The sequence below is a fragment of the Alexandromys fortis genome, unplaced genomic scaffold (genome assembly GCF_014885135.2).
Source record: "Alexandromys fortis isolate MF-2015 unplaced genomic scaffold, M_Fortis_MF-2015_v1.1 scaffold_8_9099976_23576923, whole genome shotgun sequence".
In the NCBI taxonomy this organism is placed as follows: Eukaryota; Metazoa; Chordata; class Mammalia; order Rodentia; family Cricetidae; genus Alexandromys; species Alexandromys fortis.
In genome coordinates, this window is record NW_026067899.1 from 3,401,607 (window position 1) to 3,418,290 (window position 16,684).

General features: G+C 37.6%; 1 protein-coding gene across 12 annotated transcripts in view; it reads right to left on the reverse strand.

Moving 5' to 3' along the window:
• Window positions 1–16,684, reverse strand: part of Ppig (peptidylprolyl isomerase G) — a 32,590-nt gene that overhangs the window by 8,195 nt on the left and 7,711 nt on the right. For 3 of the 12 annotated variants that reach the window (XM_050122361.1, XM_050122331.1, XM_050122346.1), the window contains exons 2-12: window positions 16,046–16,074; window positions 15,371–15,448; window positions 15,207–15,281; window positions 14,713–14,820; window positions 12,883–12,927; window positions 11,552–11,639; window positions 10,051–10,080; window positions 9,805–9,944; window positions 4,263–4,470; window positions 2,414–2,581; window positions 669–756 (exon numbers count right to left, since the gene is read on the reverse strand). In XM_050122361.1, coding sequence (XP_049978318.1) covers window positions 669–756; window positions 2,414–2,581; window positions 4,263–4,470; window positions 9,805–9,944; window positions 10,051–10,080; window positions 11,552–11,639; window positions 12,883–12,927; window positions 14,713–14,820; window positions 15,207–15,281; window positions 15,371–15,431 — 1,011 coding nt within the window. In that variant the 5' untranslated portion in view covers window positions 15,432–15,448; window positions 16,046–16,074. Of the gene's footprint in view, window positions 1–668; window positions 757–2,413; window positions 2,582–4,262; window positions 4,471–9,804; window positions 9,945–10,050; window positions 10,081–11,551; window positions 11,640–12,882; window positions 12,928–14,712; window positions 14,821–15,206; window positions 15,282–15,370; window positions 15,485–16,045; window positions 16,075–16,684 lie in introns of all 12 variants that reach the window. The other 9 variants (XM_050122339.1, XM_050122325.1, XM_050122334.1 and 6 more) reach the window with 3 other exon arrangements.

Consider the following 16,684-nt stretch of genomic DNA (forward strand, 5'->3'; position numbering starts at 1 on the left):
GAAACAAAGAAAAATGCAAGAATCAATTTTTACTTGAGAGAGAGAAAGAGAGAGAGAGAGAGAGAGGAAGGAAGGAAATATGGAGGGAGGAAAGGAGGAAGGAGGGAGAAAGGAAGGAGAAAAGAAGAAAGAAATGCAACTATCAATTTTTAGTTTTTGGCAAGAATAGACATATGATGGGTAAGAATTACCAAATGTCAAAAAGACCCTTAATGTTCTGATTTCATTTTAATGTTATGCATTTCTGAGACAGGGTCTCATGCTGCATCCCAAGTTGGCCTGGAATTCACTATGCAGAGCAGGCTGGCCTCAAACACATAGTAGTTTTCCTGCCTTAGTTTTCTAAGGTATAAGCCACCACACCCATCTCAATCCTGTTTTAAAATATGTATATTTATAATCTTTTTTAATTTAGAAGTACCAAGATATAAAAGTTACTGTAAGAAAGATATAATTCAAAACATGCATTTCTTCTATAGTTTTAGTAACTTAAATAGTAAAATGGCACTTAACTATATTTTTAAAACATTCAATTCCTTTTCCCTTGTCGTGCTAGAGATCTGAAACTCAGCATCGTAAACATGTTCTGCAAGCACTCCAGCACTGAGCACTCTAAATTCTAAGAATGGTAAATGCAGTATTAACATTTTTGACAAAGAATCACCTACCCTTGGTCCTCTTCCTTTAATTTTCCTGCCGGACCTAGTAACTAAGAATCGTCGCTGGTATGAAGCAGGCTGGGAGTTAGGTGGATTACTAGAAGCAAGCAAAGGGAAATATATTACTTTTATAAAAAGGAAATCCTGAAAATATAGCTTTACTTATCTAAATGAATATATTTAATATATAACTGAAAATGCTATCAGATCCCAGTAAGCATTACCACCCTGAACGTTAATGTTCTTGGAAACAAACAATTATTAGTAAAGTGAAACTAATTTGATAGTGCTAAGGAAACTAATATATAATATCACAGAGGAGTTCCAAAAGAGAAAGAGAGAAAGTAAGACTATCTTATTCCAAAATGCTTTAAAATCTCCTATGAGCAGTTGTACATTAGTAAGATAACTTTGGAGAAATTAAACAACGTAAATCAGGCAGAGACAAGTTGGTCTGAATTGGTCAAATATTACAGTTCTGTGAAACTGAACTGATTTTAAATTATATATAAAATTAGCTCATTATAGTATCCATGTAAGTGATACTTGAAAGGTTAAACTTTAGTCATTCAAATAGTTTTTCTTTAACCTTTGTTTCCTTAAAATCAGTCAGCACTCGGGAGGCAGAGGCAGGCAGATCTCTGAGTACAAGGGCAGCCTGCTATACAGAGTAAGTTCCAGGACAGCCAGGACTGTTACATAGAGAAAACCTGTCTTGAAAAACCAAAACAAACAAAAATTCTCTTCCTAACTAGTAAAAAAAAAACTCAATCAATCAAAATTATCTCAGCTTCCAAACTTTTATTTTTGTATACTATGAAAAGCATGGCAAATTTTTGTACCATACTTGGAATTTTGTTATTTTAAAATTGTATTACTCATCATGATTAAAAAAGATTTCAATTTTTTAAAATTTTTACATCTAATTATTTAAATGACTCATAAACACCAATAGAACTGGTAACAATAAGAGATTTATGTAGAAAAATATTCAAAATACCTGAACTTCCCAACGAAAGTATAAAGTCAGTATAAATTACAGAATAAAGTCAGTATAAATTACAGAATAAAGTCAGGTTAAAAAATAAGACTTTCCCCTTTAGACAGATTTCTAAAACAAGGTTAATTCTTCTTTTTCAGTGTGTGTGTGTCAATGCACGTGCATGTAAATTCAGTTGCACCCATTTGTGTGGGTAGGTCTGAGGTCAACCTTGGGTCATTCCCTAGGAGACATTCAACTTGTTTTTTGAAACAGGGTCTCTAATTGACCAGCAGTTTAGCAGGTATGCTAAGCTGATTGGTAAGCAAAACCCAAGGGTTCATCCACCTTTACCTCCCCAGAACTGGGATCAAGCATGCTTCTGTAACCAGGTTTTTTTGCAGAGGTGTCAGTAACGACACTAAGGTTCTCCACAATACAGGAGTACATTCTCTCTTTAAACCAGAAAGGCCCAGGGGAAAACACACAACCACTCTCGTTCTCTCTGTTCCTTCCTTTTCCTTGTCAACAGCTTCAGGAAAAGTCTTTACTTGTAGAACTTGTTTCCTCAAAAATCTACTGGTAACTGGAGTCTTTTTTTTTTTTTTTTAAGAGATTTATGTATGTATTTAGCAAAAAATGAGCTTTGCTAGCATCTTTTTTTCCTAATTAAAAGAGGATTTCATTGGGATAAGGCCACCATTACAATACTGTCAAAAAAGAAAACTTGTATGGTCCTATATAACAATATTATAAAATAGACACATTCACATACCACTCTCTTTCCCTTTCTCTCTCTCTGTTTTTTCTCTCCTTGTCATCAGCTTTAGGAGGACTTTTTCTCATTAGGAATCTATTTTCTGGTATAGGAGGGATCTCTTCTGGACGGACGGTAGAATGGGGCTGCGCATCAAGATTTTCCGCTTCACTTTCACTAGATGGGCTTAACAGGTAAAATCAAAGTAAGTTACATTTGGCTATTATGAACCTACCTAAAATTTCCAGCTGTTAGCATTCTTCTCTTTTTGAATTACATTTTCAGTTAGTGTGTGTATAAGCATGCATGCCATGGCACCCTTTCACTCTGAGAGTCCAGGATAAACTCAGGTCAACAGGCTTGGGGGCAAATGCCTTTACATGCTGAGCCATCTCATCAGCCCAGCAGTTCTTTAATATCAGAATATGTACATCTGCCCCTTTTAAAGATGTCATCATGTGGCAAAAATAAATAAAATTCTTCCTCATTCCCCAACAAATCAACCAGCCAACTCAACTAAACAAAAATCCATTTGCTATCAAACTCTATCTTTCTAAAAGAAAGATCTAAACTATGAGACCCTGTAGGCAATATATTCTGATAAATTTAAAATACAGGGTAGGGCTGGCGATGTGGTTCAGTGGTGGAAAGCACTGGCTGCTCTTCCACAGGGCACAGGTTCAATAGGCAGTACCCACATGGCAGCTCATAACCATCTAACTCTAGTTCCAGGGGATCTGATCCCCTCTTCTGACATTCATGGGCACAGCATGCAAACACCTACAGACAAAAAACAAAATTTTTTACATAAAATAATACAGGCTAAGGAAATCAGTCACTTTAGAGATAAGAGGTATAATTAAGTTTTAATACAAACACATTTCAAACAAAGCAGAAAATAAAATAGTGACTGAATCACCTGCTCTCAATCCATATATACACTGCTCTCAGGGCAGAGAGATAAACAGGACCTGTATATGTACTGCTACAAAATAAGGGACATACCACTGGTTTACTGCAATTCAAAACTGTCTCACAAATCTCTTCAGAATAAAAAATCCAAACCCAGAATGATGTTGTGCACCTGCAACTATTGCTACTTGGGAAGATGTAGTGTAACAGTATCCTCTGAGATTCAAACATTCCATCCTGCAGGAAGCTCCTTAAGCAGGAAAGTAACCACCAACTCAAAATAGCTTCAGGAAGTCTCTGAAACTAACAAGATTGACTGGGCCCTCCCTGCATAAGTAAGCAGAGCCTTGCTGCAAAGAAGACTCTGAGAACAAAGACAAACTACAAAAGATTCTCAGACCATACCTGCTGCCAGAAGCAGCAAAAACTGGCCGAGAGGCCTAGAAGAGGTTTAGATCAACTGAGGCACCTGACCTGGAAAAGACACTCTCCATCGCTGAGCAGCCTGCAGGCTGTGCAGTGCTTCACATTCCCAGCTTTGTGAGCTGTCACCCATGCTGGGGTGGGTTCTGGTGATATGGCTGTCTTTGAGTAATTTCTGCTTCTGTAAGTACCCTCAATACCACTCACAAATTCACCAGTTGGACTCTGGCCTGTTGTGGCCCCTTATCTGGGTGATTAAAGGTATGTGCAAGCATGTGCGTTGCATCTCCCCAGGAAAAGTACTTTCCCACAACAGTGTGAGAGGGTAAAAGGACTATGAATTTGAGGCCAGACTAAAATAAAAAATAAAAGCCCTGTAACAAAAAACCAAATGCTTCATTCCACTGGGAGAACATAAAATTAACTGAGCACTTTTGTTGCACGATTTCATGACACTGGTATAAAATCTATTTTAATGCTCTTATATAAATTAACTTAAAATCTTTATAGGCAATATTAGCATTGTAAAGACCTCTTCTTGCTTTTCTTTCGCTTCTTCTTTTCCTTCTTATGTTTTCGGGAGTTCTTCCTATGTTTCTTTTTTCTTTTACGGGATTTTTCTTCAGAAGCGCTTTCAGAATCCGAAGAATCCGAGGAGGACTGAGAATCACTTGAGCTGTCTGAATCACTGGATGATGACGACGATGATGACTTATGCCTTTTCTTTTCTTCTTTCTTAACTTTAAAAACAAAAAGATTCCACTGAATAATTTTTAGGCACACTTACTTAAAAACAAAACAAAACAAAAGAGACACTACGTAGCCCTAGCTGTTCTGGAACTCACTATGTATATCAGGCTGTACCTCTACCTCTGTACTGGGATTAAAGGTGTGTGCCATTACACCTGGCTAGGTAATCAATTTTTTGAAACTTACTTTGTTATCGTTATCATGTGCTATGATGTGTGTGCCATGGTGAGAGGACAATTTTGCTGAGTTCCACTTTTAGGTAGATTCAGGGACTGAACTTAGGTCACAAGGCTTATATGGCAAGCACCTTTACCCGCTGAGACATCTTGTCAGCTCAGGAAATGATTTTGTTTTTCAAGACAGGGTTTCTCTGTGGTTTTGGTTCCTGTCCTAGAACTAGCTCTTGTAGGCCAGGCTGGTCTCGAACTCACAGAGATCTGCCTGCCTCTGCTTCCCAAGTCCGCCACCACTGTCTGGCAGGAAATAATTTTTTTTAAAGTTTCTGAAAACTTGGAAGCTTTAAAGAACATATTAACCTAAGTAAAGCTTTCAGTTAAGTTATCATATATACTGCATATGAACTTTTCAATAGGTACAATATGACCCATTTAAAGCTGTGCTAATTCAGACTAGGATGTGTTGTGGAATATTTAAGTATGTAAAGATGTGTTACATTTGGTTTTGCTACACTTAAATTAACGATAGAAGAATGTGTTACATTTGTTTATGCTGCATTTAATTAGAAAAGATGCTCTATTCCACCTAACTGAGTAAGGCACTTGATTGGTCTAATAAAAAGCTGAATGGCCAATAGGTAGGCAGAAGAGGAATAGGCTGTGCTGGCAGAGAGAATATACAGGAGGAAAAAAATCTAGACTTAGAAAGAATGAGAGAAGAGAGGAGAGAAGGGGGGGGGGAGTTAAAGAGGGAGATGCACATGGCTAACCAGGCAGCTCACAGCCAGCAGACACCGAGTAGGACGTGCAGAAAGAAACGTTAAAAAAACAGTCAGAGGCAAAAGGTAGATTAAAAATAAATAGGTTAACTTAAGTTAAAAGAGCTAGCCAGAAACAGCCTAAGCTAGGCCGAGAATTCAAAGGCAATAATAAGTCTTTGTGTCATGATTTGGGATCTGGTTGGTGACCTAAAACAAAAACCCTGGTACAAGGATGGATTTGAAAATAAGTACTCAGGCCAGAAATGGGTCAAACACATACATAAGGGGGAATTTCAATAAATTAGCAAACATTAAATAAATACTTAAATCCATTAGTACACGGTGGCATTGATAAATTAAAATATAAATAAATCATTCAGCCTTTCCAATATGATTTCTATCAATTAACAAAGGGATGCTGCTCTTTATCTGAACAGCTCCAGGAGTAAGTGACGAAGGAACTATTGTTTTCTTTTTTTTTTTAAATATTTATTTACTTATTATGTATACAATATTCTGTCTGTGTGTATGCCTGCAGGCCAGAAGAGGGCATCAGACTTCATTACAGATGGTTGTGAGCCACCATGTGGTTGCTGGGAATTGAACTCAGGACCTTTGGAAGAGCAGGCAATGCTCTTAACCTCTGAGCCATCTCTCCAGCCCCCAAAGGAACTATTGTTAAGAGTATCTTTTGGCAACTCCTAATGAGGCACTGAATGAACACCAATTGCAGAGCAGGGAGAAATCAACCCTGTGTGACTTCTAGTCTCATAAAAAAAACAACAACAAAAAACAAACCTGGGGGAGGGAGGGCATGACACAAAACAAAGCTGAACCTAATCAGTTTTCTAGGTTGACACAGAAACACAAAACCATGTAAAGTACACTTAGAAGAAATATTACATGAAAAATTGAAAGCTCCTGCCCTCAAATGAGCCTACATCTCAACTTCCCAAGTAATTGGGACTACAGTTATGCCTGCCACAAACTAACAACAAAAAAAATCCAGTCTTTACAACCAATCTCAATGTTCAAACCTTATTTAAGTCCAGATTCAAAAAACAACAAAATTATTATTGATCCAACAGATCTGAATGAACAATGCCAAGTTACACATGGGGTATGTGTGTAAAATCATGGCACTAGAGCTATCTTTATAAAGAGTCACTTCTTAGGAGAAAAAGCAAAATTATCTGTTGATAAATTGTACATCTGGAATTTGCTTCAAACAGGAAAACAGTTGAGAGTAATGACTCATACATATCTGAGTTTGAGTCTAGCCTGGCCATACAGCCAAATCCTGCCTTAAAAGTACAGGTCAGTCATCCTTTCATGATAAAGGTCTTGAGAAAGCAGGGATATAAGGAACATACCTAAACATAATAAAAGCAATATACAGCAACCCATCAGCCAACATCAAACTAAATGGAGAGAAACTCCCAGCGATCCCACTAAAATCAAGAACAAGACAAGGTTGTTCACTCTCTCCATATCTATTCAATATAGTTTTTGAGGTCCTAGCTAGAGCAGTAAGACACCAAAAGGAGATCATGGGGATACAAATCGGAAAAGAAGTCAAACTCTCACTGTTTGCTGATGATATAAGTTTACATAAGAGACCACAAAAATTCTACCAAGGAACTACAACTCATAAACACTTTCAGTAATGTAGCTGGATACAAGATTAACTCAAAAAAATCAGTAGCCTTACTGTACACAGATGATAAAAGGGCTGGGAACAAAATCAGAGAAACATTACCCTTCACAAAGGCCACAAATAGCATAAAATATCTCGGAGTAACTCTAACCAAACAAGTGGGAGACTTATATGACAAGAACTTTAAATCTTTGAAGAAAGAAATTGAAGAAGACACCAGAAAGATCTTCCATGCTCTTGGGTAGGCACAATTAACATAGTCAAAATGGTAATCTTACCAAAAGCAATCTACAGATTCAATGCAATGCCCATCAAAATCTCAGCAAAATTCTTCATAGACCTCAAAAAAACAATACTCAACTTCATATGGAAAAGCAAAAAACCCAGGATAGCCAAAACAATCCTGTGCAATAAAAGAACTTCTAGAGGCATCACAATCCCTGACTTCAAACTCTACTACAGAGCTATAGTAATGAAAACAGCCTGGTACTGGCATAAGAACAGACAGGAGGACCAATGGAACCAAATCAAAGATCCAGATATCAATCCACACATCTTCGAACACCCGATCTTTGATAAAGAAGCAAAAAATATCAAATGGAAAAAAGAAAGCATATTTAACAAGTGGTGCTGGCATAACTGGCTATCAACATGTAGAAGAATGAAAGTAGACTCATATCTATCACCATGCACAAAACTCAAATCCAAATGCATCAAAGACCTCAATATAAAGCCAGCCACACTGAACCTTATAGAAGAGAAAGTGGGAAGTACACTTGAAAGCATTGGCACAGGAGACCACTTTCTAAATATAACCCTAGCAGCATTAATTGAGAGAAACAATTAATAAATGGAACCTCCTGAAACTGAAAAGTTTCTGTAAAGCTAAGGACACAGTCAATAAGACAAAACGACAGCCTACAGAATGGGAAAAGATCTTCACTAACCCCACATCAGTCAGAGATCTGATCTCCAAAATATACAAAGTTTTAACTCAAGAAACTGGTCATCAAAAGAACAAATAATCCAATTTAAAAAAAATGGAGTGCAGACCTAAACAGAAAACTCTCAACAGAGGAATCTAAAATGGCTGAAAGACACTTAAGGAAATGCTCAACATTCTTAGTCAGAGAAATGCAAATCAAAACAACTCTGAGATTCCATCTTACATCTGTAAGAATGGCCAAGATCAAAAACACTGATGACAACTTCTGCTGGAGAGGTTGTGGGGAAAAGGGAACACTTCTGCATTGCTGGTGGGAATGCAAGCTGGTACAACCCCTTTGGATGTCAGTGTGGCGATTTCTCAGAAAACTAGGAAACAACCTTCCTCAAGACCCAGTAATATAACTTTTGGGCATATATCCAAAGATGCTCAATCGTGTCACAAGGACATTTGCTCAACTATGTTCACAGTATCATTGTTTGTCATAGCCAGAATTTGGAAACAAACNAACCGACATCTTGAATTTTGCAGGAAAATGGATGGAGCTAGAAAGCATTATTTTGAGTGAGGTAACCCAGACATAGAAAGACAAGTATCACATAATTCATAAGTGGTTTTTAAACATAAAACAAAGAAAACCAGACCACAAATCACAATCCCAGAGAACTTAGACAACAATGTGGACACTAAGAGAGACTTACATAAATCTAATCTACATGGGAAGTAGAAAAAGACAAGATCTCCTTGGGATAGGGTTGAAGGGGGAAGGGGAGAGGCAGGGAGGGGAGCAGAGAGAAATGTAGAGCTCAATAAATATCAATTAAAAAAAAGTAAAAAAAGAAAACCACATGAGGGGGGAAAAAGAGGCAGAACAAGGATAGGAAGATAACAAATTTGAGGACATTCTGACTGCAGAGTGAGTTCTCGTCTCAAAAAACAGAAGCAAAACATGGCCAAAGGAAAATATCAACACTCAAACTTTCATTGGTGATATATCAAAAAAAGAAAACAAAAGTGGTGATTGAGTTTTACTTAGACTAAATTGTTAAGAAATAAAAAATAAGTAATAACACTGAAAAATACCAGAAGTTTGCTCATGAAAATAGCAGGAGTTTTTGCTCATGAAATTATCAGAAGTAGTATAGCTTATACTGTTTGTATGTGCCTATAAAGGTATTCAGTCAAGTAAAGTTTACTTAGTATGCAGACAAGATTATCCATAAGCAAAATTTCCTAAAACATCATATGCACTAGAACAAATGCACATTTTTAAAACAAACATTCTAGCAGATGTGACCTATATTAGAATGTGAAACAGAGGTTGCACAGGGCATGTTGATGCTTATCTTTAAACCCATCACTTGTGTGTGTAAATCTCTGTGAATTACAGGCCAGCCAGGGCTACACAGACAGATCTAACCTCACCCCCCCCCCCCACCCAAAGAGGTTGAAGAAAGTAGTAGAGAATAATTATCTGCAGAGCACATACAAAATGATAAACATTGTGCAAAATTCTTTCCAAGTATAATTTACTTACTGTATACTGTGGTTATGGTACCTTGTATATGGCTTCTGAGGAACCAAAACTGAAGTTGTAGTGACATAGACACGTATGTGCAGGAACACACATACACAATTAGAAAAAAAAGTAACAGCACAAAATATAACTAATCCCACAAAGCCTTCATGCTTTATATACACTTCATTAAGAATTTTATGCCAAAGATTTAGAATCTTTCTGCTTATTTGAACAAGAATCCCCTAAAACATGGACCTGCTCTTACCTTTAGACTTTGGGATCAGTTCACCACAACTGAGTATCCGCACCTCAGCAAACGGCTTGCTAGCAGCATCTGTCTTCTGGTTTTCAATCTCTCTGACAACTTCTTGGCCAGAGATCACTTGCCCAAAAACAACATGATGCCTACAGTGTTAAGTAAAGATGTCTAATAAATAAAACCTTCTTACTTTAATAGCAACAAAGTTGTTGTGAAATATTAAAATATGTTGTAAAATATTAAAAACTTTACCCATCTAAATGAGGAGTTGGTTTCGTTGTTCTTTCGGAAGTCATCAGATATAAGAATAAAAAACAAAAGAGACAAAGTTAGCATCTCTAAAAAGAAAAACAGTGCATGGAAACAAGAAATTGTGTTACCATTACACAGCAGAACCTCATGAGTGCAAAGGATTTTCCACACAATTAAAAAAAACACTTGTTCTGAATATAAAAGCAGTGACTACTTATTATTAACCTGCATGTAATTAACATTTGGTATTATTTCTATCCAGCCGTATTTCTTAAATGTAAATGGGTTTCTTAAGTACTCCTGATTGTATGATGTTCTACTGTATTGATATTACCAAAATTTACCAGATCATTCTACTAGCTTACGGGTTTAACAGCAGTGCTTTTCACCCTAACATTTAACAGTTAAAGTGGAGGGTATTAGAGGACTTAAGGTGGGAACAGTCACTGTTTGTGGCCCTGAAATGTATTTGTTGAACCAGTATAGAAACAGTCCACTGTTTCTATACTGTATAACAGTATAGAAAAGTCTCATACATTTAAAAATTAACTGCCAATATTTAACTGTGGATTCTTTTGAATGAAAACCCAAGTTCCAGAGCTCTCGGAGTATCTAAAAATCATGGCACCTAGCACACAGTAAGTGACTAGTGCTCAGTGTTCCTGCTAAAGAGTCCATGTTCAAACAAGTTTACTTAAGGAACTTGCCTTCACCAGACAATCTGTGATATAAAGAAAAATTCTGTGTTGAAGAAAAGTAGCGTTAAAACAGGTCAAGTCCAAATAAGAACATGATGGTACATGTACCGGGGGAAGATGGAGGATAACTTGAACCCAGAAGTTCAAAGAGCCTTGAGCATGAGATTCTTTCAAACCAAACTCACCCAAAACTAAAGCATTTTTTGTTCAATGGAATTTTTGCAAGCCCTGCCCTCAACTCCTTTTTATTCCCAAAGTCAAACTTAAAATGATGTATTTAGAAGCCTGGTACATGGTTATGTACCAGAGACGTGGCACAAAATCTCTCACAACTACAGAAAGTCCTTGGTGTACAGCATTGAGTTTGATCCCTAGCACCCACACAAAGAGCTGGGTATAGCTGAGTGGTAGTGACACACACCTTTAGTTCTAGCACCCGGGGGGTAGAGAGAGGCTGAATTCTGTGAGTTTGAGGCCAGGGTGGTCTACAGAGCGAATTCCAGGACAGCAGGGCTACACAGAGAAACCCTGTCTTAAAAAAAAAAAAAAAAACCCCAAAACAACAAAACAAAACAAATGAAAGCCAGGTACGGTGGTGGATGGTGCCCCAGTTTGTCCTCTGACAGGAGAATGCTGTTAAGCCACCTCTCCTACTTTTCTTGGCGAGCTCTACCATCTGAGGTCTTTAGTAACTGGTTCTAATATCCCCCTTAGTAATTCTTTGTTTCACCTCTCTCACAATTTTTCTCTTATAATGGCAATGGGGAAGATTAGAAGGGATACTTTAGACCTTAAATACTTACATGAAGAACTGTGAGCCATTTGTATCCTTCCCTCTGTTGGCCATTGATAAGAGAAATTCTTTGTTGTGTTTAACAGCAAAACTTTCATCTAAAGAAAAGAAAAATTTTCAGTTATGTTAGAAGCATAAGCTCCAAAACACTTATTTTAGAGGCTGGCAAGATGGCTCAGTGGTTAAGAAGTTTGTTGTACAAACATGAGGACCCAACTTCAGATCCCAGGATCCAACCATGTAGAAGACCAAATTGACTACTGAACACCTGTAAGCTCAGTGCTGTGGGAGGCAGTAATAGAACTGCTGGGCTTGCTGGCTGATAGTTTAGCTTGAGGCTAAGTGACAGACCCTGTCTAAAGGAATAAGGCAGAATAACAGAACCCTGATGTCTTCCTCTATTCTGTACACATGTGCAAATGTTCCTATTTGCTACACTTGTACACATACATCACACTCAAAAAAAATTCATTTTTCACTCCTGTTCATAACAGAAATGTTCCTGTTTATTTGAGACAAGGTCTTGTTATTTAAGCCAATTTGGTCTCCAAATCCTTCCTCAGCCTCCCCAGTGCTGGTATTACAACCATTGCTACCATGCCTGGCTGTAAGTGTTCATTACTGTCAAACACAACACCAACAACGAAGTAGGTTACGAAGGAAGAAAGAAGCAATTATGAACCTAATTTTTTCCTCTCTATATTTTTAGATTTAACACTAATTTTTCCTCCCGGCATAAAGGATGAACTCAGTATCCCATGCACGCTAATCAAGCACACTATCACTGAGTCTAAAGTACATAAAATTTCTATGCCTTGCTTGCCTATCATGCACAAGGCCTGGGATTTGATCCCAGAACTGTACTAAAAATAAACAGCAATACAGTAAGAGTCCAGACAGGATTCTTTTACAGTTTATCCATTTCAATGTGATATGCATATCATGGATAAACATCAGTCTAGACTCAACTTCACCTTCACCATAGCATTATTTACTTCAATGGAAAGAGCTTGTCTTCCAATCCTTGATTAGAGAATGCAAAAAAGTAAGCGAAATTTGAGATAATATTCTCCTGAATACCAAAAGTGAAACATAAAACCCATTAAGTTATTTCTACTTATCTGCCTTTAGTTGTATGAAAACTCAAGGTCCAGACCTACTATAATTTATGAGTAAAAAATACTAAAAACCATTTAGTGCTCTTCCAGAGGATCCAGGTTCAATTCTCAGCACTCATATGGCAGCTCACAACTGTCTGTTACAGGGGAATCTGACAACTTCACATCAAATCACATAAAAGTTAAATAAGAAAGAAAAACAATTTAGATGTATAAATTTTACCTTCAAAGAATCCTCCATAAATAGATTCTCCTCCTCTTCCATTCCCTAGAAATGAAAAAAAAAATCACTCTTAGATCTCAGGATAGTAAATTCAGCCAAACACTTCTCATCAATTCTGAATCAGTAACACTCAAAGGACTATAACAAATTATAAGACATCAATATAATGCCAATAACAAGATCGGAAACTGCCTTTCTCCTATGATACTACAGTAAGAATACGACAAGTTGCCAGGCTGCGGTGGCGACACCTTCAGTGAGTTCCAGGACCCCTACAGAGAAACCCTGCTCCCCTCACAAAAAAAGCCAGGTGGTGGTAGTGTATGCCTTTAATTCCAGCACTCAGGAGGCAGAGGCAGGAGGATCTCTGTGAATCAGGAGGCCAGTCTGGTTTACAAGAGCTAGTTTCCAGGACAAGCTCTAAAGCTACAGAGAAACCATGTCTCGAAAACTGGAAAAAAAAGGGGTGGTGGTGGGGTGGGGTGGTGGTGCTGAAGAGAAAGCTCCAGTGGTTAAGAGCTCTGGGTTCAATCCCCAGCACCAACATGGCAGTTTACAACTGCTTTTCTAACACCAGTTCCAGGAGATCTGACACCCTCACAAAGACATGCAGGAAAAAAAACAACAATGCACAAAAACAAAAAATAAAAAAAAAAGTATGTTCTTTAAAACAAACCAAAACTAACAAGCCTATTAAGATTCATGGGAAAAGACGCAGGGTAAAGGTGCCTGTCACCAATCTGAGAGTTCAATCTGTGGGACCCACATGGTGGAAGGAGAAACTTTACCCTGCAAACTGTTTTCTAACTCCACATACCATAGCACATCAGCACCCACAATAAATAAATGTTAAAAAAAATCTATGGGGAAAAGATCTGTCAAGTGAGTATACAAGTCTCTTAATAAAATAACACTTTTTCATAGTGCCCTTAAAAATAATATTGTTTTTCCAGGTGATTGTGATGCACACCAGCACACAGGAGGCAGTGGCAGGCAGATCTCCATGAGTTCAAGGCCAGTCTGATCTACAGAGCTAGTTTCAGGACAGCTACAAAGAAACATAGATAAAATTGAAGAAAAAAAAAAAAAAACCCAAAAAACTAGAGAGAGTACTTCAAGCTGTGCAAAAGTCAAATTCATATGGCAGATTTAGAGGCTATAATGTTTGTTTTGTGTTGAGAAGCAAATTAATTCATACACAGATACAACTGGTCCCGAGGCACAGCTGAGCAGCACCTAACTAGCATAGACAAGGCCCTGGGCTTACTCCCCAGCACTGGAGTAAAAGGGGAAATTCCCTTCTCTGTTTTCATCTTTTCTATATTTCTGTGAGTATTCCTATGTGCTTCACCAAAGACTTCAATGGAGTAAGAAGAAAACCAAACTAAAACTTCCATATGGAGCTGAAAAAATGGCTTGGCAGGTAAAAGCATACTGTTCTCACAGAATCCCTGAGTTCAGTTCCCGGCTCCCACGTCAGGCAGCTCACAACAGTCTAATAACTTCAACTCTAGAGGATCTGACACCTTTGGTCTCTTCAGGCACTTGCACTCTGGTACAAACACAGTTAAAAACTAGTAAAGAAGTCATAAAAATAAAGATCCTTTATGGGCTGCAAGACTGCTTAGTGGAAAAAGGGCACTCACACTTCCAAGTACGACAACCTGAGCTCGATCCTTAGAACCCATATAGTGGAGAGGACAGACTCTTAATATAAATTGTTTTCTGATTTCCATGTCCTGTTCAACATGCACAACAAAAAACACCCAAAACCTTTATGTTAACCAAAACATAAACGTGTCTTCTCTTCTGTGGGACTCAAAGTCTCACCTTCACTGAAGTCACCACCCTGAACCATGAAATCCTTGACAACTCTGTGAAAGAGACAGCTCTTATAATGTAATGGCTTCTGAGTTGATTTCCCTGTCCCCTTTTCACCTGGAAAAAGAAACATTCATAGGTCAACGAGAAGAAAAGACTGAAGTACTACAAAAGCCTCTATTTTTCTGAAGAACACAGAAATCAATCACAAATAAATACTATTACAGCTAATATTTATTTTTTAATTTGTTAGTTAACTTGGATTTTTGAACCCAGGTCTCAGTATGTAACTCAAGCTGGCATTACACTCACAACACCCATCTCAGCTTCCCAAAGGCTGAGTCTACAGGAGTACAAATCACACCTTGCCTATGGCCCAGACTGGCCTTGAATTCATGCTCTTGACTCAGCCTGGGTTCTGGCATTTTATGTATTCGTCCACATGCAGGTCTCACAGCTAATATTTCTAGGAATTATTAGGGCAATTGAAAATGAAAACAAACCTGTACAAAGACAACGAAAATTCTCACACGTTTTGGGACATACATCAGAAAATAATTCAAAGACAACTCTTCCAGCTGAAAGAGAAAGTAATTGGTTTAAATGTCTTGATTACAATTTTAAAGACTAGTATGAAAATGTTAATTAAAAACATTAATATTCTTACCAGGTTGATTATTAATGGCAATGTCAAAAAAACATCGAGGACGCTGGACCTTTATTCCCATGGTTCCAACACTTCAGTCTGTAAGTGTATATGATACAGTTTCAGGCAAGCAGACTAAAATAGCAAAGATTTTCCATTAATATATAAAAGTCAATTCTACTGCACATAAGTTACAAATGTAATTTGAATTTATTTTCCATTTGTTTCCATTGGGTAACTCATAACTTTTAGAGATTAGACTGTACTTTGAGGAAAATAAAAAAGACTTTAAAAGGTTAAATTAATTACTGGGCAGGAGTCGTGCTAATCTCTATTATTCCAATTTTAGTAAATGTGCTCCTGAAGAGAGCATAGTCATTATAATATAATAAATTTCTTTTTTTGGTTTTTCAAGACAGGGTTTCTCTGTAGCTTTGGAGCCTGTCCTGTAACTCTGTAGACCAGGCTGCTCTCAAACTCACAGGTATTCACTTGCCTCTGCCTCCTGAGTGCCAGGATTAAAGGCATACGCCATTACCACCAGCCATCATTATAATATAATAAATCTCTATTTTACCAACCAAATCCAGAGTGCCACCCCATAGAGAAAACTGTATTAAGTATGTATAACTAGTGAACAGAATATGAACATTGTCTTTAGGTTGGGGGAAACAAACAATAAAAAACAAAACCCACCAAGGACAACTGAGCCAATCCTTTTGCTCCTAGGAAACAAAAAATGAGAGCTCTAATTAAAATTTGAGATAGTAAGGAAAAATATTCAAATTTCCCAACAAAGCCAAAATAAATCATCTATGAAGAAAAGGAAGAGGTTTTTGTTTCTGAGGCAAAATCTTACTCTGTAGCTCTGGCTAACTTGGTACTCACTATGTAGCGCAGGCTGGTCTCAAATTTGAGGCAATCCACCTGCCTCAGAATCCCCAGTGCTGAGATGACAGGTGTGTACCACTACACCTGATCTGGAAGGGTAGTATTTCAATGATACTAATATATGGTAGAGAGAATTCTGACCAAAAGCGCATTAAATTTTACATGAGGCAACTTGTGATCAAGAGGAACAAACAGCCTATGACAGGCATACTAATGTGTGAGATACCATGTAGACAGCTTTATCTACAGCAGGTACCTTTTACTGACATTCTCCTTGTAAACCACTGATTTTAAGGACTTAGAGTGTCCAATTATAATCTTGGTAAGGGATGACACAGTAAGGTGAAGGGCAGATGTTATCCAGCAAGTACTGAGCAACAGCCAAGCTAACAGACCAAACACTTTAGTCAAAAAAGACTAAAACACTTGTTTTTACTTAAATTA